Source organism: Typopeltis vanoorti, chromosome 10 (genome assembly GCF_054136105.1).
Source record: "Typopeltis vanoorti isolate ZY-2024b chromosome 10, IOZ_Tvanoo_1.0, whole genome shotgun sequence".
Taxonomy (NCBI): Eukaryota; Metazoa; Arthropoda; class Arachnida; order Uropygi; family Thelyphonidae; genus Typopeltis; species Typopeltis vanoorti.
The window spans coordinates 35,820,625-35,848,315 of NC_143558.1; the positions used below are offsets into that span (position 1 = coordinate 35,820,625).

The window sequence follows — 27,691 nt, forward strand, 5'->3', positions numbered from 1 at the left end:
TTGTATATTATTAGTCCTTTGTGCACTGAATTCACCTCATTCAATAAATTCTGAAATTGTCTTTTATTCCAAGCACATGCAGAAATGGAATTAACAACCTTGATTACTTATTGCTTAGTATTACCAAAACAGTTGATAGTGTTTGTTCCTTCATTGCATTTTTATTTGCTATTGCTTTACTTAATAAAACTGTATTCTATTAAGTTCAAATATACAGCTCAGTGAAGATGTTGGATATGTATTTATTTATTTAATTATTTTTAAGGTGAGAACTGAGTTGCATGCCGGAATAAAGTCGTTGACGTACCAAGGGTTCCCTACCCCTGGCCTAAGCTATCATCACACTTGAATAATCATGCCTCTTTTCAATATTTTTTCATGATCAGTAATCTTTTTTGCATCCTCATTGCAAACAAATCAAATTAAAATGATATGTAGTTTTTAGTTGTTATTGTCATCATCCATTTCGGAATAAATGACTGTAATGTAAAAATTATTTGTTAAGAGATAACTAGAAGAAACTAGATTCTTTCTTTTTCTTGGGTAAATATTTTGTATGAATTCCCCCCCCCCCCCCATCTCTCTGTCTGTCTCTCTCTCTCTCTCTCTCTCTGGAATCTATAATGATGATGAGTGTAGTGTAGCTTAACAAATGATGAGTAGTTTATTTGTGGTTATTGCTATTTCTATAAAATCAAAATAGATTAAAATATCTAAACTAGCTACATGCACAGATTACTGTTTCATTTCTGCAAGTTAAAATGATGTCTGCTAAACAGGTTTTAAAGACATTTTAAAATATATCTTACATTGAAATGAGAACTAATACAGTTAAGTGCCATTCAGTTGAAATCTTATATGGCTTCTCATTCCTACTTTTTTTTCTATTTCAGTCTGAAGAAAATAACTTGATGATTATTCAAAGAGCATTACTACTTCTAAAAACACATATTGATGCATTTAGAAGGAGGTATGTGTACACACACACACACACACACATATATATATATAGATATATAGATATATACTTGCTTGTATAGAATTACATTTATTAATAATTCACATCTCATTTATTTCCGAAAATGCTACTGATGTAATCAAATGTAATTGTTGAAAACAATTGGTCTTAGAGCAGATAATGTTTGTAGAATATCAGATTATAATTCATTATCAGGATTTCTGAACACAGCATTCAAGGAGCTTTTTTTTTTTTTTTTTTTTTTTTTTTTTTTTTTTTTTTATATATATATATATACAGTAGTTAATATTTGGTTACCAGTGCTTAATGCAACATAGAGCTACAAGGGTGGTCTGAAAAGTTCTTGGCCTAACAATGAAAATATGAATTTATAATTTCAAAATCATTTTTATTTTTCAACATAATCTCCCTTAAGACTAATACATTTATTCCAGTGATGCTCCAGCGCCATTATCCCGTCCCTGTAGTGGTTCTCAGTAAGATCTGCAAAATATCCCTCTACAGCTGCAATCAACTCTTGATTTGAAGAAAAATGCTGACCAGTGAGGAAGAGTTTTAGTTTTGGGAAGAGATAGAAGTCAGAGAGAGCCAAATCTGAAGAATAGGGTGGATGTTCCAACAATTCATAGTGCAGATCCCTTAATTTTCCCATTCCCAAAGCACTTTTGTGGGCAGGTGCATTGTCCTGATGAAAGATGATTTTTTTCTTCTGCAAACTGGGTCTTTTCTCACGAATTTTTTTTGTCTAGTCTGGTTAAAAGATCAGAATAATATTGACCGGTTATTGTTTTACCCTTTTCAAGATAATTAATAAACAAAATGCCTTTAGCATACCAAAACACCGATGCCATGTCTTTTCCTGCTGATGGAACCAACTTTGTCTTGTTTGGCGCTGAACAACCAGCTTCTATCCACTGTTTTGACTGCTGTTTGGATTCTGGTGTGTAATGATGAATCCAACTCTTGTTTATCCATAGTAATAAATCGATGCACAAAATCAGTTTTATTTTTGTTAAAAGAGCTCCAAGCGCTGTTCAGAAATTTTCATGCGAATGCATTTTTGATCTGCTGTGAGTTACCTCGGCACCCATCTTGCTTTTTCATTTACAATTCTTCATACAAAATATATCCTACACGTTCTTTTGAAATGCTTATGGTCAGCAATTTCACTCACTTTGACTCGCTCATCATCCAATACCATATTGTGCACTTGATCAATGATTTCTGGTGGTGTTACACTTTTTGGATGTCCTTCACATGGATTATCTTCAAGGTTGGTACAGCCACCTTTAAACTTGGAAGCCTTTCATGAACTTCGAATGAATTTCTTTTGTCATTAAACCTTCTTTTACAAAAAATTTTATAACTGCACAATACTCAATTTTAATCATTTCAAGGATTACAGACAACACTTTTTCTTAAGACAGCTGTATAAAACAAACTACATGATAGAATGACTTGCAATTTCACTTGGATGCTTATGACAAATGTACCAACTTAGAAAAAAAAAAAATCTTGCCGATAGCGTTTCCATCCATGGTCGAGGCCGAGAACTTTTTAAACCTCCCTCGTATTCCATTATTTATTATCAATATTCATTAATGAATAGGTTAATTAATATTTAATTTTGAAAGATTTATTCATAATGGATATATACCTGAATGTTCTTAGAAGCTGAACACTTTGTTGAATTTTCTAGCTTCTTGATTGATTGAGTCAAAAATCATTGTAAAATGAAATATAATACAGGAGATGAAGAACTAAAATATGTGACAGTTAAACCCTCCTATGATGAGTCTTTGGTCTCCATGGAGGCCTGATGATGATAATTTAGATAAAAAAACTTGGAATAAATAAGAGAAATAAAAATATAGCCTAATGAAGTTTGAAATAAAAGAAGGTATTTCTATTATTTTTATTATTTGTTTTACTATTTCCAATTGAACATTAAAATAATGGAATAAATTTGAAGATAAAAATATGTATAAAAATTTAGAAGATTATTATTATTACGTGGCACCTCCATGGAGTCCAAAGACTCATTGAGGGAGGGCACCTACTCTATAGCTCTCTGTTCTCCACCACTCAATCCACCAATTACACTGAACTGCAACTACCATCATCATCTACACCAATGCCATCTACTGCCCACCAACACCAGTAGTATTTTCACAGACAATCACAAACATCCATACTCACGGTGGGATTTGAACCCGCATCCTTTTGGCTGGAGAGCAGAGACGCTAACCACTCGGCCAACGAGGCCGACAAGATGAAAACATGAAAAGACCTTTAGTATAAATGAGAAGTCAGCATGATCCACAATGGTTTGCTGACTGATAGAAACTACATTTGTGGGGTTTACTCATATATCATCATCAAATTCCTGGTATATACCCTCAATGGGTGTACAGGATATGATAGTACTACATGAAAAATTTACATCATTACTAACTTCCTATCTACAATTTTCCTGCAAATCAATTTGTTACCTGTCAAGAACTCCAATATTATCAGATCTTATATTTCTGTCTTCTAAGGCACTTTTTACTGTATCAATCCACCCATATCTTGGTCTTCCCCTGGGTCTTTTTCCTGCCAACCTGGCAGAGAACCCTTGGTTTGCTAATCTTTCCTCTCTCATTCTGTTTAAGTGACCATACCACCTGAGATTAGCTCTGCTAATGCATTCATGGATACTGACAAGTTCTTTCTTAATATCTTCATTTTTAATATGATATTGCCATTGATGCCATCTGTTCATGCCCCTAATCTTTCTCAGGAATCTCATATTTGTGATCTCTAGTCTTTCAAGTGTTTCATTTCTAACACAGTTCTCAGATCCATAAGTTAAAACTGGTTTGAACACTGTCTTGTATACAGCTAATTTAATGTTTTGTCTAATTTCTCTCTTATTCCTTATAAATTTATTCAGTTGCCTTCCTACCATACCAGCTTTGTTGATCCTGTTGTCTATTTCTATATTTCATTTGCCATCTTCACTAACAATCATGCCTAAGTAGCTGAAATGTTTTACTTGTTCTATGGGTTCTTCATTTACAATGCAGTTGACATTTTCAACAATTCTACCTATTTTCATTGTCTTTGTCTTTTTAATGGTGACCTTTGTTAGATTCTAAATGAAGGAATCTTGCAAAGAAATCATTCATTCAGAATCGAACATATAAAAATTACAAAAAAAGGAGAAATACCTGCACATCAGCTAAAGTTAAAAGTGAAACTTCTTCACTTTATGTATAAAATTTGCGTTATATTGTGTTTCACATGCTTTATAACCTTTAATTAATTTAGAATATGCTAACCTCTTAACTTGAGTTTCATTTAGTATTGAGTCAAATTAAATGCATGATTTTTTTGTGTATTCTGTTTAGATATTCCAATAAACATGTCATTTTTACCCAGATCTGAGTCATGCCTGATTATGATTCCAAACTACCACTTATAAAAATAGAACCTATTTTGGTTCTATAATAACCAAATAACCAAATAATTTTTTGGTTCTATAATAATCAAATAGTATTGTCTCCCTGAGTAGGAACCTTTTCTACTATAGTCATATTTGTAAATTTAGGGACACAAAAACACACGTGTTGAACAGATTATTTTATTAATTACTAATAAAATAAAACTTGACATTTCGACCCCTATATCGAGGTCATCATCGGAAGAATACAACTGTATAAGGAACCAAGCTACATGCTTATGCCCTGTATAGAAAGAAAGAATTTTCTACTATAGGATACTGGCTGGCGCAGCATAATAAAAATTTGCCAGTATCCGAAGAGGAAACAGTCCTACACATAAATAGATGTAAGCATATTAAAGTCCCGATATCTGAAGAAGAAAAATAGCGATAGAAAAATAGAATAGGAAGATATAACGCAGTAAAATATAGAGAAAGCTACGACATAACTATAGAGCAGCTGGTAGGACTTTAATTGAATAGGGTTTTGAATAAGAAAGGATTTAATCAAGTAACAAACTCTTTAAGTATAAATCATATAAATAAAAATTTAACACCTTCATACCATATCTATTACAACAGTTATTCAAGTTAGTCAGGGAATCTTGCAGACTTGTAGCAGATTTATTTAGAAGTATAACATCATCCGCATAAAGCAAAGAACTGACATTAACATCTCTAATTTTGATATCATGTTTAATACCACATTCCTTCATAATGTGATCCATATAGATAATGAATACCAGAGGGGATAATGTACATCCTTGTCTCACACCAGATTTAACATTAAACCACCTTCCTTCAATTCTAACTGCTGACTTACAACTCAAATAAAGACTAAGTATTGCTTGATATAATGCCCCATGACACTATATAACTGTAGTGTTTTGAATAGCTTTTCTCTTGGCACCTTGTCATATGCCTTTTTCAAATCGACAAAACTTAAATACAGATCTTTGTTATATTCCCATGATTTCTCAACTATCAGTCGTAAGGTGAAAATCCGATCCTGACAGCCTCTATTTGGTGAATCCAGCTTGTTCTTCACCAAGCTTCTCTTCCACAATCTTTCTCAACCATTTCTCAAGTATATCCACATATATCTTACCAGAAACACTCAGTAATGAAATACCTCTATAATTTTCACATTTAGTTTTATTTCCCTTTTTATGTTCGAGTACTATGAGAGCTCTACTCCAATCATCTGGAATTTTCCCTCTGTACAGGCCTACTGAACTATGCAGTGCAGACACTGTAAGAATTTTATACCTCCATACTTGAGCATTTCTAGTCGAATGTCATCTACTCCTGCTGCCTTTCCACATTTCAGGACTTTGATGGTTTTTTCTATTTCAGTATGGATATGTATTCTTGACTGCATGTCTGGTCAATGTTTTTTCCACTGTGCTGTCATCACTGCTTGTTTAATTTAGCAATCTTTCGAAGTAATTACTCCATACCTCAAGGATATCTTTTTCTCCAGTTTTCATGTCACCTTTACCATCTCTAATTCCCTTTACAGCACTCTTTTCTACATATCTCAGCTTCTTCAACCTCCAGAATATCTTGCCACCTTCTTGATATTTATTTTCTATGTTCTTACCAAAGTCTTCCCATGACTTTTGTTTAGCTAGTTTTACACAGTGTTTAGCTTTCTTACATTTGTATATGTACTTTTGGTAAATAGTAAAGTTAATTTTTACTATTTACCTTTTACTGTTTGTCTCTGTCTCTTTACTCATACATTTATTATAATAAACTATTTATTATAATAATAAACAAGTGCTGTTTACATAAGGAAGATAAATGTGTCAGATAATATACGAACAAAATCTGAAAAAATGGAGATCTGATAGGTTACCTAAATATATAAAAGTGTTCCAAATGCCAGGAAGAATAAGGCTCTGATTTCTGTTTAATTTGCCATGAGATCATATCACATCTGAAGACAGTGTCCTTAAAAAAATTCTTACAGATAAAAAGTATCGAGAGAGAGAGGATTAGTCCATTTCATGATGATTTGAGAAAACATGTGCAGTGAGCCTTCTTTTATACTCAGCATTGTTCAGGTGTTCTTTTAACTGATCTCAAAACATCGAGTCTGTCTGATGTAAATTACCACAGTACTTGGAAACTTGTTTAATCCAGGATGATTTTTAAAAGGAACTCTGTATTTGGGCACATGCAGAAAATTCTGCAGGATATGCACAAGTTTAAAGGCTATTCTAATATTAACTTTAGAAATTGGGCTGTATATTTTGTCCATGTAACCTAAAGAAATTGTATCTTTATAATCTCTCTTTTTTTTGCAATTGTACACGGTTTTTTTATGTATTTAATTTTATTTTTATATTGTGCTATTTTGAAGAAACTGGTTGAAAAGAAGATTTAAGTTCATCTGTTTTTATTTTTTTATTTATTTTTCATATTATTATTGTAGTTTGGTTTTTTAGTCTGAAATGTCATAGCCAGAAAACACAGATTAAATGGGATCAAATAATAGTTCAATAGAATTGGTCATTTCAAATCTGAAACTGATGAAATGCTCAAAATACGGGGATAAACAAATGACTGAAAACATGAGAAATTTAACTAAACATATATTTGAGAAAAGACAGATTCCTAGTTGATGGAGAATAAATATTATTATGCCAGTATTTTTTTTAAAAAAAAGGGAACAAACTCTGAACCAAAAAAACTATCAAGAAGTAAACTTACTGTGTGGCACTCTAAAAATATATCAAAGAATTAGAGTCAAGACTAGACTATATTGATGAACAACAATGAGGGAAGATCATATACTATGCTATATTTCTTATAAAGCAAATAACAGAAAAAGCAGTAGAATTTAATAAACCGATATTTATCTGTTTCATTGACTTAGAGATAAAGGCTATTGACAGAATGAGATTACAGGATGTCTTGAAAGTATTAGCATTAAAAAAGGCCACTGAAAATCATTGAAATGAACAAAGACACACACTCGCACACATCCACCCCAATAAGATAAAAAAAATCCCTATAAGGAAAGGGATCAGACAAGGAGATCCTTTAAGTCCATGTTTATTTAACATATTCATGGACATAATAATAGAATTTAAGAAACAGAAATTAAATGGAATAAAAATTATAAAAGAAAATTTAAATTTGATTGGATATGCAGATGGTGTTCCAATTCACCACTAGGAGAACCATAAACACCAAATGCATTTAATTTGCATATTACACAACTTGGCAGGTGCCAGGAGGATTTAAAAGGATCTACATGCCCCCCCCCCCCCCTCATTCTGGTTGTTAATACCGTTCACAGTAATGGCACTAACTTTTCTCCAGTGTGCTTTGCTTGTGAAGCTGTACTACCTAAACAAATGCAATGCTGTTGCTGGATTCTGCAAATTTTGTCACCCAAACAAATGTTGACAAGGTCTACTATCTCCATGTGCTCTGCGACGAAAGATTAGTTGATTTGAAGAAACAGGATTGTTGCGAGTTAGACCTGGCAGAGGTCTCACACCAATCAGTTCACAACAAGTGAATGAATTTGCTACTGCCATTGTGGTGCAGGCCATGAATAACAGCACTGGTTCCTGCAGTGCATGTTCTGCATCAGGACACATGGATGTACCTTACACAATTGTCTGAAAAAATTCTGCATTTTGTGCAGTTCAAGATAACCTTGACAAAGTCCTATAGGACTTAAAAAGTCCACTAACATTCGTTGCTCAAGTGGTGTTGAACGCTGCATGGCTGTATATGATTTTGTGGGGGGATGATGATCACTTTCAACTGAATGCAGCTGTGAATACCTAACGCTTGCCAGGTATGTGCTAACGCAAAACCCACATGCAATCCAACAAATTCCTTTACATTCACCCAAAGTTACTGTCTGGTGTGGGTTTACAGCTTCATTTATTATTGGATCATTCTTCTTTGAGGAAATTTGCCAATCAGGTCCTGTGACCTGCACAGTTACTGCCAAGAGGTATTGCGATATGATAAACGATTTTGTTGTGCCATAGCTACAGCAGCACCTGTGCATGGATTCGGTTATTTTCATGCAGGATGAGGTACCTCCACACTTCACTCAATCCATATAGAAGGTTCTTCAAGAACTCGTCACAGAAGTCAGAGTGATCAGTCGTGTTTCTTTGTTTTATCAGGATAAAAGTTTATACCTGATAAAACAAATAAACTTATCAGGATAAGTTTATTTGTTTTATCAGGATCAATAACAAGTTTTATCAGGATCAATTTGATAACTTTACCAACACCGAAAGACAGAATAATGCAACATTTTCACGACATCAGTCCCATCAATCTTTTCTCCAGTGTTATTATGTATTGGCCACTTTTCATCATACTGGCAACAGGCACAAGTGATCCTGGACTGTCATGCGTAAAACAACCCAAAACCTTTTTTAAGCTGGGTATTTAGGAGCTTGTTGAAGGTGGGCAGGAGAAGTCTTCTCATTTGCTGATTTGAGAACATAGGGTACTCACTCTCATTGGATAAAGAAATGGTTCTTATCTAAGAATATGACCATCTTCCAATTCTCAACAGTCCAATCTTTGCACACTTTCGCCCTCTAACATAGCCTTCGTCAACAATTGTTTCCTTTTTTGGTCTATAGGCAGTCCTTCCTTCTCCCAATGTTCATTGATGGACTGTCATATCAGAAACATTAATCCTACTAGCTGCCATCTCTTTCTAAGTCTATAGCAGATAATCTTGGATTCATTTTGCTTTTCCTAAATAGTAAATGATCTTGAGTAAGTAAAGCTTTCCATTTTTGCCCACATTTTCCTTTTCTGTCAGGAGAAAAGGTATCTGTTTCCATAAACCTCTTTAAAATCGCATTAACAGTACTCAAACCAACACCACACTCATTGGCAATTTGTCTTTGAGTCATGGATGTGTGCTGAGAAAGAGTACATATTTTTGAATGCTTTCTTGTATTTATATATATATATATATATATCCATTTTATATTACATAAAATGAATAAAATACTACAAACGTCAAATTGTTTATACCAGTACAAATGCACCAGACTAATAAACAGCATAGAGACAGTTAAAACATTTAAAACATGCAGCACTCAACCAAAATAGTGAACTAACACCAAAACTGAAAATAGAAAACGAAACCAAAACCAAAAATTCATCTTGTTCACATTCATTTGTCCCCCTCCCCTCTCTTTCTCTCTCTCATCATCATCATCATCATCAAATTCCTGACATGTATTCTCAAGAGGTGTACAGGATATGATAGTACTACATGAAAAATTTACATCATTACTAACTTCCTATCTACAGTTTTCCTCCAAATTAATCTGTTACTTGTCAAGACTCCAACATTATCAGATCTTATATTTCTATCGTCTAAGGCACTTTGTACCGTATCAATCCACCTATATCTTGGTCTTCCTCTGGGTCGTTTTGCTGTCAACCTGGAAGAAGACTTGTTTTGCTAATCTTTCCTTGCCCATTCTGTTTAAGTGACCATACCACCTGAGATTAGCTCTGCTAATGCATTCCTGAATGCTGACAATGTCAAGTTCTTTCCTAATATCCTTGTTTTTAATATGATATTGCCATTGATGCCATCTGTTCACGCCTCTGATCTTTCTCAGGACTCTCATATCTGTGGTCTCTAGTCTTTGTAAAGTGTTTTACTTCTGATCCATCTCTCATATCCATAAGTTAAAACTGGTTTGAACACCGTCTTGTATACAGCTAATTTAGTGTTCTGACTAATTTCTCTCTTATTCCATATGAATTTATTCAATTGACTTCCTACCATACTAGCTTTGTTGATTCTGTTGTCTATTTCCATATTTAATTTACCATCTTCAGTAAAAATCATGCCTAAGTAGTGAAATGTTTTATTTGTTCCACAGGTTCCCCATTCAAAACCCAGTGGACATTTTCAATGATTCTAGCTATTTTCATTGTCCTTGTCTTTTTTATTGCTGACCTTCATACCATATCTATTACAACAGTTATTCAATTATTCAGAGAATCTCGCAGACTTGTAGCAGATTTATTTAGAAGTATAACATCATCCGCATTAAGCAAAGAGCTGACATTAACATCTCCAATTTTGATATCATGTTTAATACCACTTTCCTTCATAATGTGATCCATATAGGTAATGAATAACAGAGGGGATAATGTACATCCTTGTCTCACATCAGATTTAACATTAAACCATCATCCTGTACTTCCTTCAGTTCTAACTGCTGACTTGCAACTCAAATAAAGACTAAGTATTTCTTGATATAATGCCTCATTGACACCATATAACTGTAGTGTATTGAATAGCTTCTCTCTTGGCACCTTGTGATATGCCTTTTCCAGATCAACAAAACTTAAATACAGATCTTTGCTATATTCGTATGCTTTCTCAACTATTTGTTGTAAAGTGAAGATCTGATCAGACAGCCTCTATTTGGCCTGAATCCAGCTTGCTCTTCACCATGCTTTTCTTCCACTATTCTTCTCAACTGTTTCACAAGTACCGGCATAAATCTTACCCAGAACACTCAGTAGGGAAATACTTCTGTAATTCTCACATTCAGTTTTATTTCCCTTTTTATATATGGGTACTATTAGAGTTCTACTCCAATCATCAGGAATTCGTCAATCTGTCCAGGCCTTCTGAACTATGCGGTTCAGCCACTGTAAGACTTTTATACCACCATACTTCAGCATTTCTGGTCGAATATCATCTATTCCTGCTGCCTTTCCACATTTCAAGCCTTTGATGGCTTTTTCTACTTCAAGTATGGATATGTATTCTGACTGCATGCCTGTTGAGTGTTTTTTTACCACTGTGCTATCATTGCTTGTTTCATTTAGCAATTTTTCAAAGTAATTACTCCATACTTCAAGGATGTCTGTTTCTCCCATTTTCATGTCACCTTTTACAGCACTCTTTCCTCCATTTCTAAGCTTCTTCAACAATCTTCAGAATATCTTACCACTTTCTTGATATTTATTTTCTATGTTCTTGCCAAAGTTCTCCCATATCATACCAACCTGGTGCGACCATAAAGGATGTAACTGAGTCTATTAGAGAGCAAAAGGAAAGGGTGAAAGAAATGATTGTTGTGGCAGGTACAAATGATTTGAAAGGAGATAAAATGGAAATGATAGAAGACCTGAACGAATTGTTTGAGGTAGCAAAAGAAAAGAGTGAGAGAGTTAGAATGATTAGTGTTTTGCCACGGTATGACAGTGAAATGTTTAAAAGGAGGGCCATAATTGCGAATGACTTTATGCGTGGATTATGTAGACAAGTGGTGTGGAATTTGTGGATGTATGGAGTGAGTTCGATGGGCGAAAGGATCTATATAAGATAGATGGCTTGCATTTGAATGGTTACGGTGTAAGGATACTTGAGAAAGTGTTGCTGAATGTAGTGGATGTGCAAATTCAGGGAAACTAGATTTATTTAGGGGGGGAGGGTAGTTATACAGTCCTTAGGGAGGCAGTTCAATGTATGAATGAATATAATATGCCCGAGCGAATAAGGACAACAAATCAGAGTGGGATAGTTAATATAAGGCATCGAGGTAGGGTTGGGGCTAATGGTGGTCTTAAATTCATGTACACTAATGCTAGCAGTATTAGGAACAAGAAGGAAGAGTTTTTGGCCATGGTTGGCACTTCCAGACCACAGGTTATTGGTATGTGAATCATGGCTGACTGTAGATGATATAGCTAGTGGGATTGAATGTGATGGGTATACTGTGTTCAGGAATGACAGAGAGAATAAAATGGGGGGAGGAGTATTGTTGATGATAGCTGATGAGCTCCAGCCAAGGAGAATAGAAGTTGAATTGCAGGATAGAGAAAAGAGCACATTTGAGGCCATTTGGTGTGAGATTGTGGCTAGCAGAACTAAAGATGCAATTGGGTGCTGCTATAGACCAGGTGATGGAAAAGATGGTGGTGACAGTATGCATAAGCAAATAGAAGAAATTAGTGGAAGGAGGGTAATTATTATGGGAGATTTCAACTATGGTCCCATTGATTGGAGTGAGGAGAGGACACACGGGAGGAAGGAATTGGATTTTATGTGGTTATTAAGGGATAACTATCTGCGACAGCATGTAATGGAAAATACTAGGGGTCAGAGAGTGCTTGACCTAGTAATTACATCTGAGGATTTGGCTGTAACAAATATGACCACATTGCCACCAATTGGTGAGAGTGATCATAGGGTCTTGACTTGGGAGGTGGCTAAAGGTGTGAAATTTTCAATTAAGACAGGGTACATGTGGAATTATCGGGCTGGAAAGTATGACAAGCTTAGGAGTTTGATTGGGTCAGTGCCATGGCATGTACAACTGCAAGGACTAGAAGTTGGTAGTGCATGGGAGGCAGTTAAGAAGTGTTTGCATGAAGCAATGGGTGACTGTATACCTAGAGTCCGAATAATAAATCAAGTAGGGGTTAAATGGATGAATAACACCATTAAGCTTGAGCTGCAAAAAAAGAAACAACTATGGAAGGAATTTAAGGAGAAAGGTGACCGGCAGGCACATGAACGGTATAAAGCGCAGGCCAGAAGGGTAACGAGTGTGGTAAGAAAAGCAAAAAAGGATTACGAAAGAACATTGGCCATGCAGGCTAAAGAGAATCCTAAACAGTTTTTTAGATATGTAGCAAGTAAAAGGAAAAACGTACATGGCAGAATGATTTTAAAGAATGCCGATGGTAGGGAGGTAACTGAATCAGTTGATATAGTTGAGTTTATTGAGTGAGCACTTTGCAAGTATATATCATCCAGGTGGACATTGCAGAAACGAATAAACCAGTAGATTATACGGGAATTGTGGTGAATGAAATGGAGGTGAGTAGTCTATTGCATAACCTCAATGTCAATACATCCGTGGGATTGGATGGTATACCAGCTCATGTCGTACGAGAAGCAGCTAAAGAATTGACAGTACCTTTGACCATTTTGTTTAATTTGAGTCTCGGGTCTGGGTTAGTCCCGAGGGGGTGGAAAGAGGGGAAAATAATTCCACTGCATAAAGGTGGTTCCAAGACTGCTGTTGTAAATTACCGACCGATTAGCATATCAGGAATCATTGTCAAGGTCGTAGAGAAATTAGTCAAGAAAAGAATACAGGATTGGATAGATGAAAATGGGATATTGTATGGGGGACAACATGGTTTTGTGAAGGGTTGATCATGCCTCAGTAACTTGCTCACGTTTTATGACACAGTGACGGCTGAACTGGATAGGGGTAATGGGTTTACAGTGATACTCCTGGACCTTGCCAAGGCCTTTGACAGGATACTGCATGGAACCCTAATGAGTAAACTGGAGCAGATGGGGATAGATATAGGGTTGGTGAGATGGATAGGAGGGTGGTTGAAGGAGAGATATCAGAGAGTGCTTTATTAAGGAGTGGAGTCTAAAAGACGGCTTGTGACTAGTGGTGTGCTGCAGGGCTCTGTTCTTGGACCACTGTTTTTCAATTTGTTCATCAATGATATAGGAAAGGATTTGAGAGTAAGTGTTCACTTGTTTGCTGATGATGCAAAGTTGGGTAGAGCAATTGTGAGTGCACAGGATGTCAAAATTTTACAGGATGATTTGGATAGTTTGGAGGACTGGGCTAGGAAAAATGGATGTCAATTTAATGTGCCAAAGTGTAAGGTTATGCACTTTGGGGGTGAAAAGAATAGCAGCAGTATATCGCATTGGTGGAATCATACTCCAGGAGATTGATGAGGCCAAGGATTTGGGAGTGTTGGTGGATAGGGAATTGAAGTTTAGGGGGCACATTGCAAAAGTGACTAAATCAGCTCATCAAATCACTTGGCTTCTGAAAAATGCTTTAACATGCAGAGACAAACAAGTTGTTGTTGCTCTGTATCGAGCCTTGATAAGATCCCATCTGGACTACTGTGCCCAGTTATGGGCACCAGGGTTTCTTCGTGATGGGGAGGAAGTGGAGAGGATCCAGAGACGAGTGACCAAGATGATAGCAGGTCTGTGGAATGAACCTTATGAGAATAGGTTGAAAATTTGTGGGTTGCAGAGATTGGACGATAGGCGAAGGAGGAGTGATATGATTGAGACATTCAAATTACTGAAGGGTTTCTATAAGATTGATCCAGAAGATATTTTTGAAAATATGACTGGTGGTGGGAGGACTAGGGGCTATGCATGGACGCTGGGCAAGGGTCTGGTTGACATGGGTGTTAGAGCTAGGTTTTTTACTTGGAGAGTGGTGAATGAGTGGAATAAGCTTCCAGAGTCTGTTGTGGGTGCTACGACTGTGAATGAGTTCAAGGCAAGGTATAATAGATACTGTGTCAATGTCGAATAGTTGTTCTTGACATGATGTTAGGGCCTCCCTCGATGAGTCTGTCGACTCCTTGGAGTTGCCCAGAACAACAACAACAATAATAATAATAATAATTCTCTAAGAGCACAAGCTGACTTATTTGACAGGAACTTTTGATATGCTCTATTCTTTTCCTTCACTGCCTCTTTAACTTCTTGTGTCCACCATGGAGCTCTGATTTTTCTATCCTTGCAGACAACTTCACCACATGCCTCTCTAGCTGAATCAGTTAGGGCTTTCTTCAAAGCTTGCCACTGAATCTCCAAGGTTTGATTCCTGTTCTCAAACTCTTTCATTTTTTCTTCAATGATCTTTGTGTATTTTAGTCTACAGTTGACATCTGAGAGCTGCTCAACTTTTATTCGCTTTAAAACTTTGTTACATGTCATTCTTTTCAATATGAAATTCAATTTTATCATGCTCAAGACTAAATAGTGATCGCTTCCAATTTCAAATCCTCTGTACACTCTGGTGTCCTGCACCAGGGAGAAAACATCACTATCAACAATAACATAGTCAGTGAGACTTTTCTTATTCCCCGCCTCTTCTCTCCATGTGAATTTGTGCACATTTTTATGTTGGAACATGGTGTTAGTAATAACCAGTCCTTGTCCTGAGCAGAAATCCAACAGATATTTGTCATTATTATTAGCTTTGCTCTTTTCTCCAAATTTTCCCAAAATATTTTTGTATGTCTCACAAGCATTTCCTACTCTGCTATTTAGATCCCCAACAAGGACCAACTTTTCCTTTTTCATTGTGTCAGTAGCTTTCTCTAGAGCCTCAAAAAATTCCTCCACTTCTACCTTAGTAGATCCTTCTGTGGGACCATAGTCACAAATAAGTCTCATTGTCCAGTTATCCATTCTAATATTTGCTTACATCACTCTACTTGAGACTGCCTGCCATTCAAGAAGATTAGCCTTGTATTTAGTGTTGAATACTATGGCTACTCCTTCTTTTCCTTGATTGTCATTGCCTGAATATAAAATTTTGTATTTACTGCTCAGAAAGATCTCACCAGTTTTTGTCTTTTTTTGTTTCCGTCGACCCTATTATGTCGATCTGGTACTTATCTAATTTCTCAGCTAGCTCCATTTCTTTGCCAGTCAGGCTTCTTATGTTGATAGTACCGATCTTTAACTCTGGTGATGTTGAGTTGGGGTGTGTTTTCAAGTTTGTTCCAGTAGCTGACTTTTCGCTGTTCACCCTGGTTCCCTGGCGAAAACAACGGGTTTAACCGGGCGACGCCCCAGCCGGCATGAAATTTTGTAATGTTGTACCATCAGTATATTGGTATATATTTTTTTAGTGTATATTTTTGATGGTAGGGAAGCCTGAAATAACAAGATATATCTAGCTGTAATTGATCAGTTAGTTACTTGTTAGCAACATAGTAGTATGAACAAAAACCAAATGAAAACTTTACAAAAATTCGGCTTGTTCAGATTAATTTGTTCATTACCGTATATCCTGAGTGAGCCAAGGATTTATGTTCCGTTTTTATTAATTTTATATATATTTTAATTGATTTTTTACATAATCTGAAAATCCTACTCTAGAGCAAAGAATGGTATCTTTTGAGCCTCTTCATGCCTTCAGTATGTGGCTGTTATATCACACCTAAAGTCAATTAAAAACATCCCTGCCCATGCCAATGTTTGAACCCATAGCTTGTTGGTTGGAGAGTAGATATGGTAACTATTTGGCCAATCAGTCTGGTAAGAACTTCCTGACCAGTTAAAGTCTCCTTTTCCCATTTCATTTCATGAAACAATAGTACATGCTGTTGGGGGGGGGGGGGGTGAGAGAAAGCCTGTAAGAAAAAAGAAACACAAGGAGAAGGGAAAAATCATTAAAAAATGCTTATCTATAGATTCCTCTCCCCCCAAATATTTTAAAATATTGATATAATGACTAAAAATAAGTCTGTGTAGACTTCTTTCTATTCCATAAAATTTTGTTGGATTACTTCTCCAATACAGTTGACTCTCATTATAGCAAACTCATAGGGGAACACCCTGATAGGTTGATATAATGAATTTCGTTTAGCATAGTGTTGTACTTATGAGATTTGTTGGGAATTTTCAATAGTTTGTTACAGTGATGTTTGCTGTCACTAATAGCAGTATATAGCAAACTGTAATAGAGTCATCTCTATTACCATATGTGGACAAGCATATAATCTTCCATATTTCCAGATGTGTCTTTTAGATGGAGTTCTTCTGGAAATTTCAGTTTTTATCTGCTAAACACAAATTGAAGAACATAATCTACAATCCTTATGGTCTTAGTAGCCTTGACATTAATCTTAAACAGTCAAATCTTTTTATTTTTATTTTTAAATAAGTTTGGATCAGTTATTTGTAAATAATGCATTTGATATGATTAAGGATTCATAGTAGATTCATTTAATAATTAGATAAATTTAGGAAATTGATTATTGCAAACTGATTAAAACTTATTTTTATAACATATGTGGTCTGCTTTTAAAGGATATATTAGTTTTTTTATTTTATTTTATTTAATAGAATTTTCTTCATTTGTTGGTTAATCGGTACTGTATCATTTTCAGATATGCTTATCACCTAAGAAGGTGGCAGTTAACAGGAGAAGGAGTGAATAGCCACAAAGCTAGTGTTGGAGAAAGGCAGGCTCAACCTTTAAGAATTGTTTGCCAACCAGCTGGGCTTTCAGAGAAAGTAAGGAGATATTTAATTATACATTATGGACAGTCTGATTTATCTTCGGTATTGTCAGGTTATATTTCCTAGGTCTAGTTAATTAATTTCTTTCAAAACTAGGTTATATTTTCTAGTTTTGAAAGAAATTAATGTAATCAATGAAGGCAAATAAATTTAATTACATGAACAGCTAAGTTACTTGCTTTGGGATAGAATCATTGTGATATAAATATAATATAATACCAAGGGATATTGTAGTTAGCAATTGTGCCACAAATATGTGTGAATATCTTTATATGTAGATTTTGATTATCCTACGTTTATAAACTCCAATTACTGGAAACCTTAACTGCCATAAAAAAGTTATACATTTGGTCTCCAGAGCAGGATTTTCAGATTTTGTACTCATTAGCTCATCCACAGTTCTAATGTATTATAGATTTTTCAGCCTTTTGTGGCAGGAGGGATTAAAACTTTCTAATTTTTGCTCTTAATTAATTAGTTATGTATCACCATAGATGGTGAGGCAACATTAAAAAAAAAAGGGGGGGGGGAGATGGCTGCTGCATATAAAGATTGATAAAAGCATGAAATGGAAGTCCTAGAGAATATGTAATGCAGATGAGGAAACTCTAGTTACCATTATTATTCAAATTAAGTGGATATTGAATCCAACATTATTTCAAAGCCAAATAGAGAAACTACAAGCGTTTCGTGCTGAATATAGAAACTATAAAAGTTTTGGCAGTTCCAAGTGCAAGCTAACTTTTCATGACGGGCAACTCGTGGTAAAGGTGGAGTAAGCTCTGATCGTAGTGATGTGATGCAGAAGTTATACTTTTTATCATACGAGTTGCCAAAAGATGTCACATAACAAAAGGCACCAAGAATTACTAAGGAAAGTGATCAGAGCTTACTCCACCTCTACCACAAGTTGCTCCTGTTATGAACGCTTTGCTTGCGCTTGGATCTGCCGAAACTTTTATAGTGTCTATATTCGGCACGAAACTCTTGTAGTTTCTCTATTCTGCTTTGAAATAATATTGGATTCAATATCTACTTAATTTGAATAATTTTGCATCACCGAAGTGAAGCCATTTGGCTCTTTATTTCAGTAATTCTTGATGCTTTTCATGATGTGACACCTTTTGGCAACTCGTATGGTAAAGCATAACTTCTGCATCACTTCAACCTGGGTATTTACATCTGGGTCTACCTATCCACTGATGAGACCTCAACAAAGGTCGAAACCAGTCTTGGTAGTGACCCCCCCCCCCCCCCCCCCCCAATAATGTATAGCATCATAAATGTCTGCAAGGAGATGTGCTTTACATTATGGGAAATACTAAGGAAAGTGATCAAAAAGCTTACTCCACCTTTATCACAAGTTGTCTCTGTCATGAACGGTTTGCTTGCACTTGGATCTGCCGAAACTTTTATAGTTTCTATATTCGGCACGAAACTCTTGTAGTTTCTCTATTCCACTTTGAAATAATATTGGATTCAATATCCACTTAATTTGAATAATTTTGTATCGCCAAAGTGAAGCCTTTTTGCTCTTTATTTCAGTAGCTGTAGTTACCATTTTTACATACATTGCATAATATGCCTTAATTCATCCTTTTTTAATAAGGAAAACAATTAATAAAAAGTTGTAAAGATAATATTTGTAAGTTAATTTAAGAGGAAATTGTATACCAGATTATTGGTTTTCCTTGGGAATGGCCATCTAAATCTTTGTTTCTTTATGTTATAAAAAGAAGCTGCACATTGAATGGTGATGATGTGGTACTTGTTATTGAATTAGAATTTCCACGTTTGTTTTCACTCTCTATATGTATGAGTTTTCTTGTACTTATTTCTTTTGGTAAAGGTTATTTTTTATCTAATTTAAAATTAATATATAATAAAATATGATTGATTAGTCTGATTAGATTAGTTGTAATTAGTCTGATTAATATAAATACATTTTATATTGGATGAACTAATGGTTAGATGATCCATAAACCTTACTCTATAAAACAAATGTGACTAGGCACTTTATTATGCCACTGTGGAGCTTCAGTATGTAAGGTGGTGGTCATGCAATAGGCATTTATTACATAAAGACATTCAATGACATCCATTTGATAGACGATAGCAAAATAGAAAAGCAAGTTCATTACTTCAACCTGAAGAATCTAATCTATTTCATATGAAAAACCCATCCTCACAATTAATAATGCAAAACCCCCATTAGATCATGTTACTATTGTAGAATGCCAAGCTATGAAAAATCTACAGAAAAATAAGAATATTACGATTCTCCCTGCAGACAAAGGTAACTTGAGTATCATCCTAGATACTGAAGATTACAACAACAAAATGTTACAACTACTACAAACAGACACACATTCAATTCTTAAAAGGGATCCAACTCATGAACTTCATAATCATATAAACCATCTCTTGAGAACTACCATGGAATTTCCTAGTGACTTAAGATTATCTCTTCATTCCCTTCATCCACTTATCCCTCAACTATGTGGCTTGCCTAAAATACATAAGGAAAACACTCCACTAAGAACTGTCGTAAAAAGCATTGATTCTCCCACATACAAGCTTTTCAAAACATTTGACTATGGTTTTAGAAAGTTTAACAGGTTTGTCCACCTCCTTTCCTCAAGAATTCAGAACACTTTACTTTGTTGTTAAATACATGCAACTTCAAAAAGATGAAATTATGTCAAGTTGCTATGTTATTTACACAATGATAGTTCTTACTACCATTGTGTAAATTTTGGTTACTTTATTTTTAAAAAATATTACTTACAAACAGAACTTAGCTTGGCCATGGGCAACCTGTTATCTCCTATATTAGCAAATTTATATTTAGAAAACTTTAAGAAAAAAGCAATCAGTTCCTTCCCATTAAGGCCATGGTTATCGAAAAGATAAATAGATGGTGATTTCTTAATTTGAAGTCATGGACCAGATTCTTTAAAGGAGTTTCTGAACCATCTGTACAACCAACACCCAAGAGTACAGTTTACCTCAGAATTGGAAGTTAACAGTTCTATCCCATTCTTGGATGTAAAACTGTCATGTGTCAGACAAGCTGAAGATCTCTATTTATAGAAAACCCACATATACCAACAGATATCTTCATGCCAATCACATTATCTGGCCCAGAAGCTTAATGGCATTTCTACTTTGGAAAAACGTGTGTACACCCAATCGGTCTTTACTCTACTCTTGTAGAATGGGATTACCATACATTCTTTCCACTTCTGTGGAATCTTCACTGTTCTGAGACTCATATTATATAGTAGGTTAAGGGAATAGATAGGTCAGGTGAATACTCTTTTAGCATCTGTGCTAATATCCCATCAGTTCCTATTGCAGAATTCTTATTCGGTTTGTGCAGCAGCTCTAGTACAGTGAAACCTCAGTTGTCGAACGACTCTTATCTCGAACAAATCAGTTCCCGAACATATTTTCCGAACAAAAAATACCCCCGTTTCCAAACAGAATCTCGATTCCCGAACAGACAAACCGGCAACCATGTGCTCTGCATGCTGAGCTGTAAGGCTGGAAAGCATCAGTTACGCAGCAGCTTCCGCTCAGTTCAGACACCTGCTTGGATTTGTAGTGTGAGTTTTGTTGATTTTCTTTGTGTTTTGTTGTTTTTTCATAAATTATTATTAAATAAACTACCATGGGCCGAAGAAGAATAGTGATAGCAGCAAAATGAAAAGAAAAGTTGTTAGAACCACGATAGAGATGAAAAAGAAATCATATCCAAACACAAAAATGGTGTTCGTGTCTTGAATCTTGCTATGCAGTTCAGTATGGCAAAATCAACGATCTGTAAGTTACTCAAAAATAAAGAAGCAATCAAGGGAGCTGATGTTGCAAAAGGAGTGAAAGTTCTTCCTACACAAAGAGCACAGATGATTGAAGAAGTGGAAAAATTGTTGCTGATTTGGATAAACGAGAACCAGTTAGCTGGTGATAGTGTTTCTGAGGCTATAATTTGTGAAAAAGCGAGGTGCTTACATAATGACCTGCTAAAGAAAAACCTGGTACGAGTACTGATACTGATGTGTTTAAAGCTAGTAGAGGGTGGTTCAAGAAATTTAAGAGGAGAAGTGGCATATGTAGTGTGGTTAGGCATGGGGAGTCTGTGAGTTCAAACCAAGAAACTGCTGAGAAAAGAAACATGTGCAAGAATTTAGTGACTATGTAAAGGCTGAGGTTTTCTTACCCAACAAGTGTTCAGCCGTGATGAAACTGGCCTATTTTGGGAAAAATTGCCAAAGAGGACCTACATCACTCAGGAGGAAAAAGCATTGGCAGGACACAAACCAATGAAGGATAGGTTGACTCTTTTGCTATGTGGAAACACAAGTGGGGACTTCGAGTTCAAGCCATTGTTTGTGTACCACTCTGAAATCCGAGGGTGTTTAAGAAAAATAACGTGATGAAAAGTAAATTGTCTGTTATGTGGAAGGCTAATAGCAAGGCTTGGGTAAGCAGGCAATTGCTTATTGAATGGATCCATGAAGTCTTTGCTCCAAGTGTGAGAAAATAACTTCAAGAAAAAAAATTGCCAATTAAATGCCTTCTTGTGATGGACAGTGCTCCTGTTAGTGGAGGAGTTTGATTTTATCACAGTGAAGTTCCTGCCCCCTAACACAACTTCTGTAATCCAGCTCATGGACCAGCAGGTCATTTCGAACTTTAAGAAACTCTACCAAAGCACTGTTTCAAAGGTGTTTTGAAGTAACCTCTGACACAAAATTAACACTCAGAGAATTCTGGAAAAATCGCTTCAACATCCTCCATTGCTTAAGTATCCTTGGCAAAGCCTGGGTGCAAGTGACTTACAGGACCATGAACTCGGCCTGGAGAAAATTGTGGCCAAACTGTATAGCAGATAGAGACATTGAGGCTGAGCATGTTACTCTTGTCAATGATATTGTGTCTCTGGGCAAAAGCATAGGCTTGGAAGTTGACAATGCTGAGTGGAGGAAGTGGAAGATCACAGGAATGAGCTCACCACGGAAGAACAGGAACACCTTCAGAAGGAGCAGCAAAAGAAGGAGGTGGAAGAAATGTCTTCAGACATAGAGGAAGGGAGGGAGGATATTCCTAGTTCTTTGATCAAAGAAATGTGTGCGAAATGAGGTGAGGTGAGGTGCAAAGTTTTGTGGAAAGATGTCACCCTCACAAAGCTGTAGCAAACATCATAAACCTTTTTAATGACAGTGCCATGTGTCACTTCAGAAACATTTTAAAATGCAGGCAAAAACAAATCTCATTGGACAGGTTTTTAGTGAGACAGAGGCCCAGTGTGTCTCAAGCAGAGTCAAGTGGTGCCAAGAGACAGAACAGAGAAAGAGAAAAAACCCATAAGGAAAGTTACCTGATGTTTTTATGAAAGAGGACTCCCCTTCCTCACCTCCTTCCGTTTATGCCATCAACTCTTCTCCATATAGATAAAGTGAAGTTAAATTTTCATCTATATTTTATCTATTTATTGTCATCATCATCAAATTCCTGCCATGTACCCTCAATGGGTGTACAGGATATGATAGTACTACATGAAAAAAATTACATCATTACTAACTTCCTATCTAAAATTTTCTTCCAAATCAGTTTGTTACTTGTCAAGACTCCAACATTATCAGATCTTATATTTCTATCGTATAAGACCCTTTGTACCGTATCAATCCACCTATATCTTGGTCTTCCTCTGGGTCGTTTTGCTGCCAACCTGGCAGAGAACACTTGTTTTGCTAATCTTTCTTCGCCCATTCTGTTTAAGATCATATCACCTGAGATTAGGTGATATGGTCTTAAACAGATCTGCTAATGCATTCCTGGATGCTGACAATGTCAAGTTCTTTCCTAATATCCTTGTTTTTAATATGATATTGCCATCGATGCCATCTGTTCACGGCAATAATCTTTCTCAGGACTCGTATCTGCAGTCTCTAGTCTTTGGTCAAGTGTTTTACTTCTGACCCAGCTCTCAGATCCATAAGTTAAAACTGGTTCGAACACTGTCTTGTATACAGCTAATTTAGTGTTCCGACTAATTTCTCTCTTATTCCATATGAATTTATTCAATTGACTTCCCACCATACCAGCTTTGCTGATTCTGTTGTCTATTTCTATATTTAATTTACCATCTTCACTAAAAAGTGTGCATCAGTAGCTGAAATGTTTTACTTGTTCCACAGGTTCTCCATTCACAACACAGTTGACATTTTCAATGATTCTGCCTATTTTCATTGTGTTTGTCTTTTTATTGCTGACCTGCATACCATATCTATTACAACAGATATTCAATTTAGTCAGAGAATCTTGCAAACTTGTAGCAGATTTATTTAGAAGTATAACATCATCTGCATAAAGCAAAGAGCTGACATTAACATCTCCAATTTTGATATCACGTTTAATACCACTTTCCTTCATAATGTGATCCATATAGATAATGAATAACAGAGGGCATAATGTACATCCTTGTCTCACACCAGATTTAACATTAAACAATCTTCCTCTACTTCCTTCAATTCTAACTGCTGACTTACAACTCAAATAAAGACTAAGTATTGCTTGATATAATGCCCCATTGACACCATATAACTGTAGCTTATTGAATAGCTTCTCTCTTGGCACCTTGTCATATGCCTTTTCCAGATCAACAAAACTTAAATACAGATCTTTGTTATATTCCTGTGCTTTCTCAACTATTTGTCGTAAAGTGAAGATCTGATCTGACAGCCTCTATTTGGCCTGAATCCAGCTTGCTCTTCACCAAGCTTTTCTTCCACAATTCTTCTGAACCGATTCTCAAGTATACTTGCATAGATCTTGCCAGGAACACTCATTAGGGAAATACCTCTGTAATTCTCACATTCAGTTTTATTTTCTTTTTTATATATGGGTACTATGAGAGCTCTACTCCAATCATCGAGAATTCGTCCCTCTGTCCAGGCTTTCTGAGCTATGCAGTGCAGCCACTGTAAGACTCTTATACCACCATACTTCAGCATTTCTGGTCGAATATCATCTACTCCTGCTGCCTTTCCACATTTCATGCCTTTGATGGCTTTTTCTACTTCAAGTATGGATATGTATTCCTGACTGCATGCCTGGTCAGTGTGCTGTTATCACTGCTTGTTTCATTTAGCAGTTTTTCAAAGTAATTACTCCATAATTTGTAATTTGTTTCAGTCACCATTATTATGTCGATCTGCTACTTATCTTTCCTCATTCTTAAGCTTCTTCAACAACCTCCAGAATATTTTGCCACTTTCTTGATATTTATTTTCTATATTCTTGTCAAAGTCCTCCCATTACTTTTGTCTAGCTAGTTTTACACTGTGTTTAGCATTCTTGCATTTGTCCCTGTATTCTCTAAGAGCACAAGCTGACTTATTTGCCAGGAACTTTTGATATGCTTTCTTCTTTTCCTTCACTGCCTCTTTAACTTCCTGTTTCCACCATGGAGTTTTAATTTTTCTATCCTTGCAGACAACTTCACCACATGCATCTCTAGCTGAATCAATCAGGGCTTTCTTCAAGTGTTGCCACTGAATCTCCAAGGTTTGATTCCTGTTCTGAAACTCTTTCATTTTTTTCTTTAATAATCTTTGTGTATTTTAGTCTACAGTTGACATCTGAGAGCTGCTTAAATTTTATTTGCTTTAAAACTTTCTTACATGTTATTCTTTTCGATATGAAATTCAATTTTATCCTACTCAAGACTAAATAGTGATCAGTTCCAGTTTCAAATCCTCTGTACACTCTGGTGTCCTGCACCAGGCAGAAAACATCACTATCAACAATAACATAGTCAATGAGACTTTTTCTTATTCCTTGCATCTTCTCTCCATGTGAATTTGTGCACATTTTTATGTTGGAGCATGGTGTTATTAATAACCAATCCATGTCCCAAGCAGAAATTTAACAGATATTTGCCATTATTATTAGCTTTGCTCTTTTTTCCAAATTTTCCCAAAATATTTTTGTATATCTGACTATCATTTCCTACTCTGCTATTTAGATCCCCAACAAGGACCAACTTTTCATTTTTCAATATGTCAGTTGCTGTTTCTAAAGCCTCAAAAAATTCCTCCACTTCTACCTTAGTAGAACCTTCTGTGGGACCATAGGCACAAATAAGTCTCATTGTCCAGTTCCCCATTCTCATATTTGTCCACATTGGTCTACTTGAGACTGACTGCCATTCAAGAAGATTATCCTCATATTTTGTGTTGAATACTATGGCTACTCTTTCTTTTCCTTGATTGTCATTTCCTGAATATAACATTTTGTATTTATTGCTCAGAAAGATCTCACCAGTTTTTGTCTTTTTTGTTTCAGTCACTCCTATTATGTCTATCTGGTACTTATCTAATTCCTCAGCTAGCTCCATTTCTTTGCCATTCAGGCTTCTTATGTTGATAGTACCGATCTTTAACTCTGGTGATGTTGAGTTTGGGTGTGTTTTCAGATTTGTTCCAGTAGCTGACTTTTCGCTGTTCGCCCTGGTTCCCTGACGAAAACAACTGGGACCTTGTTTAACCGGGCGATGCCCCAGCCGGCATGAAATTTTGTCATGCTGTACGATGATTTTTTATTTTGGTTTAACCAGTAAGAATACAATTTGGTTGGCTAAATCCCAAATTGCCAGCCCCTCCTTGTTCATTCAGTATCCAAGTAGATACCCAACAGGGTGCACCAGGAGAAGGTGAGGATTGGACATTAGGTCATAAGCCCTGGTCGGTTCTCTGCATTCCTTTAAAGGCTCTGTGGTGGTCACCTCTCAGTTATACAGCTTTGACCCTTAATCACCCCCCTTAAGGTGTGCTTATGCTTTTTCATTGTTTTTGTATATGATTTTATGCATGAAGTACTCTTATAAAGGTTTAAATAAACAATCATCTGTCGTTCAGGAACCGATTAATCCATTTTACATTAATTCTTGTGGGAAAATGGTTTCAGTTTTCAAACAAATCAGTTCCCGAACAGCCTTTAGGAATGAATTATGTTCGACAACCGAGGTTCCACTGTACTTCCTTCTCATCCACATGAATTTCCTCGTATGGTGAAGGGGTAACAGTGAGTTCAATGTTACATATACCAGATTGATAGCGTTTAGCAAAATGGCTGTTCATTAGTTGGGCAATCACTTCTGAATCAGTTCCCCCCACCATATGCATTCAGTAGAGTTATTCTTTCATATTCATTCTTTCTTTTACTTACAGCATAAATAGAATTCTTTTGAGTTGTCTTTAACTTGTAGAGCCAGTTTCTTTTCGAACTTGGACTTAGCTTTCTGTACAACGCTTATGACTCTTCTGGCCTGCTGCTGCTTATAATTCCTTTCTCGAGAATTTAGTTTCCTTGACTCTCTGTGTTAGGTCTTATATCAAACTCCTGATTCCAAGCACATTGAAGTGTAGGCTGCCCCTCTTATAGAAATTCAGTCTTCCCTCAGACTCTCTACACATCCAAAAATTTGCATCCATCCTACACACCCATCATGGGTATTGAATTGTTTGCCATCATATCCCTTCTTCATAATTCATTTCCATCATATCTAGGTAATTACTAATGATTTTTACTTTCCCTCTCTTCAAGAGGAGTAACAATTGGAAAGGTTTTGGCCAAGGTTGACATTAAGGTGAACAGCATTTAGTGCAATTTCTGTTGATTCTAAGATTTTTCTTTGAAGTTCATCATAGTATTTGTAAATGATTTCAGATCTATCTCAGTTTACTGAGTGTATAGTAGATTGATGGTTATTGGGATCAGAAAAATTAAGAGCATGATTGGAGAAGATGGCCCTGATTCTGTATGCTTTTTTTCTTTCTTACTTTTGTGAACACTTTAATATCTAGATGAGATATTTCATCTTGGGATTACCCTGTTCTCCAGTCTCTCTCTCTCTCTCTCTCTCTCTCTCTCTCTCTCTGGCATACAAATATTACATATATCCCTTCCTCAGAATCCAGAAAATTATTTTTTGTTGCCTGATGCATTTCTTTATGCCTGACCAGCTTCTCCAACAATTAATACAGTTTGCACATTTTGGGTGGTGACCCCGAAGAGCATTACTTAAAAAAAATAAAAAATATAAAAAAATATAAAAAAAAACCTTTCTCAGTACAGATGGGGA

The 27,691-nt window shown here is 35.8% G+C and overlaps 1 protein-coding gene across 1 annotated transcript in view; it reads left to right on the top strand.

Moving 5' to 3' along the window:
• Positions 1 to 27,691, top strand: part of puf (ubiquitinyl hydrolase 1 puf) — a 1,013,305-nt gene that overhangs the window by 288,093 nt on the left and 697,521 nt on the right. Inside the window, exons 21-22 of the mRNA XM_090399560.1 lie at positions 894 to 970; positions 17,409 to 17,535. Coding sequence (XP_090255686.1) covers positions 894 to 970; positions 17,409 to 17,535 — 204 coding nt within the window. The remainder of the gene's footprint in view (positions 1 to 893; positions 971 to 17,408; positions 17,536 to 27,691) is intronic.